At 41.6% G+C, this 1,179-nt stretch overlaps 1 protein-coding gene across 1 annotated transcript; it reads right to left on the reverse strand.

Moving 5' to 3' along the window:
• Nucleotides 1–301: 301 nt before the first annotated feature.
• Nucleotides 302–616, reverse strand: LOC130974995 (uncharacterized). The gene has a single exon (XM_057899830.1). It carries the CDS (start codon nucleotides 614–616, stop codon nucleotides 302–304), a length of 315 nt encoding a protein of 104 aa, XP_057755813.1.
• Nucleotides 617–1,179: the final 563 nt, after the last annotated feature.

A 1,179-nucleotide genomic window follows, 5' to 3' on the forward strand; every position in this document is an offset into this window, starting at 1 on the left:
AGCTATTTTTACTGTCTAGTTTCTGTATATCTGTATATGGTTAGCCGGCTTAAACTTCCATAGCCGTGGCTAGATTCTTATGATATTATACTCTATTATTTTGTTTTATCATATCTATATCTTGTGCTTTAAGCTAGTAGTTTCGTTAGTATGTTTGCGCTTTTCAAATCATATATCATTCATCGGGCTTCTAGATATTATTAATTCCTTCTATATATGATCTGTATGAACTTAGAACTGTCGTAATCTCTGATTAACCTTTGCTTTATGGCGCGAGGTAAGGCTTAGGCTAATTAGGGTGTTACACTGACCACCGGCATTTCAGCTTCCCGGGATAGAGTTTGAGCCTTGAATTATATAGAATCACTTTCTGACCTGGCTCAAAAACGCTGATGGCCATCTTCTTGTCATGCCATATCTTGGTCCTCTCCTCAGAGAGCTTGGCATTCTCATAGGGTGAATATCTGAATTCATCAAGCTCATTCAACTGAAGCATTCTCTTAATTCCTGCAGCCTCTACATCAAGGTTCATATACCTGATTGCCCAGTAAGCTTTATGCTCCAGCTCAACTGGCAAGTGACAAGTTTTACCATAGACCAACTGATAAGGGGACATGCAAATAGGAGTCTTGTTGGCTATCCGGTAAGCCTAGAGAGCATCATCAAGCTTCCTAGACCAGTCTTTTCTTGAAACAATAACTGTCTTCTCTAGAATCCTCTTGAGTTCCCTGTTGGAAACCTCAACCTGTCCACTTGTCTGAGGGTGATAGGGGGTTGCCACCTTATGTCGGACTCCATATCTTTGTAGACGTAATTCCAGTTGTCTATTACAGAAGTGACTTCCACCATCACTGATGAGTGTTCTTGGGATACCAAATTGGCTGAAAATATATCTTTGAAGAAAGCTCATCACCACTTTGGCATCATTGGTGGGTAGAGCCACAGCTTCCACCCATTTGGACACATAATCAACCGCCACTAGAATACAGGTGTTTGAATGTGAGAGTGGAAAAGGTCCCATGAAATCAATACCCTACATATCAAACAAATCAACTTCAAGAATCCCCTACTGTGGCATCTCATGGTTGGCAGGGAGATTCGTGGCTCTTTCACATCTGTCATGGTGCTTCACAAACTCTCTTGAGTCCCGAAAGAGAGTCGGCCAGTAAAACCCACTCT

The sequence above is a fragment of the Arachis stenosperma genome, chromosome 4 (genome assembly GCF_014773155.1).
Source record: "Arachis stenosperma cultivar V10309 chromosome 4, arast.V10309.gnm1.PFL2, whole genome shotgun sequence".
Taxonomy (NCBI): domain Eukaryota; kingdom Viridiplantae; phylum Streptophyta; class Magnoliopsida; order Fabales; family Fabaceae; genus Arachis; species Arachis stenosperma.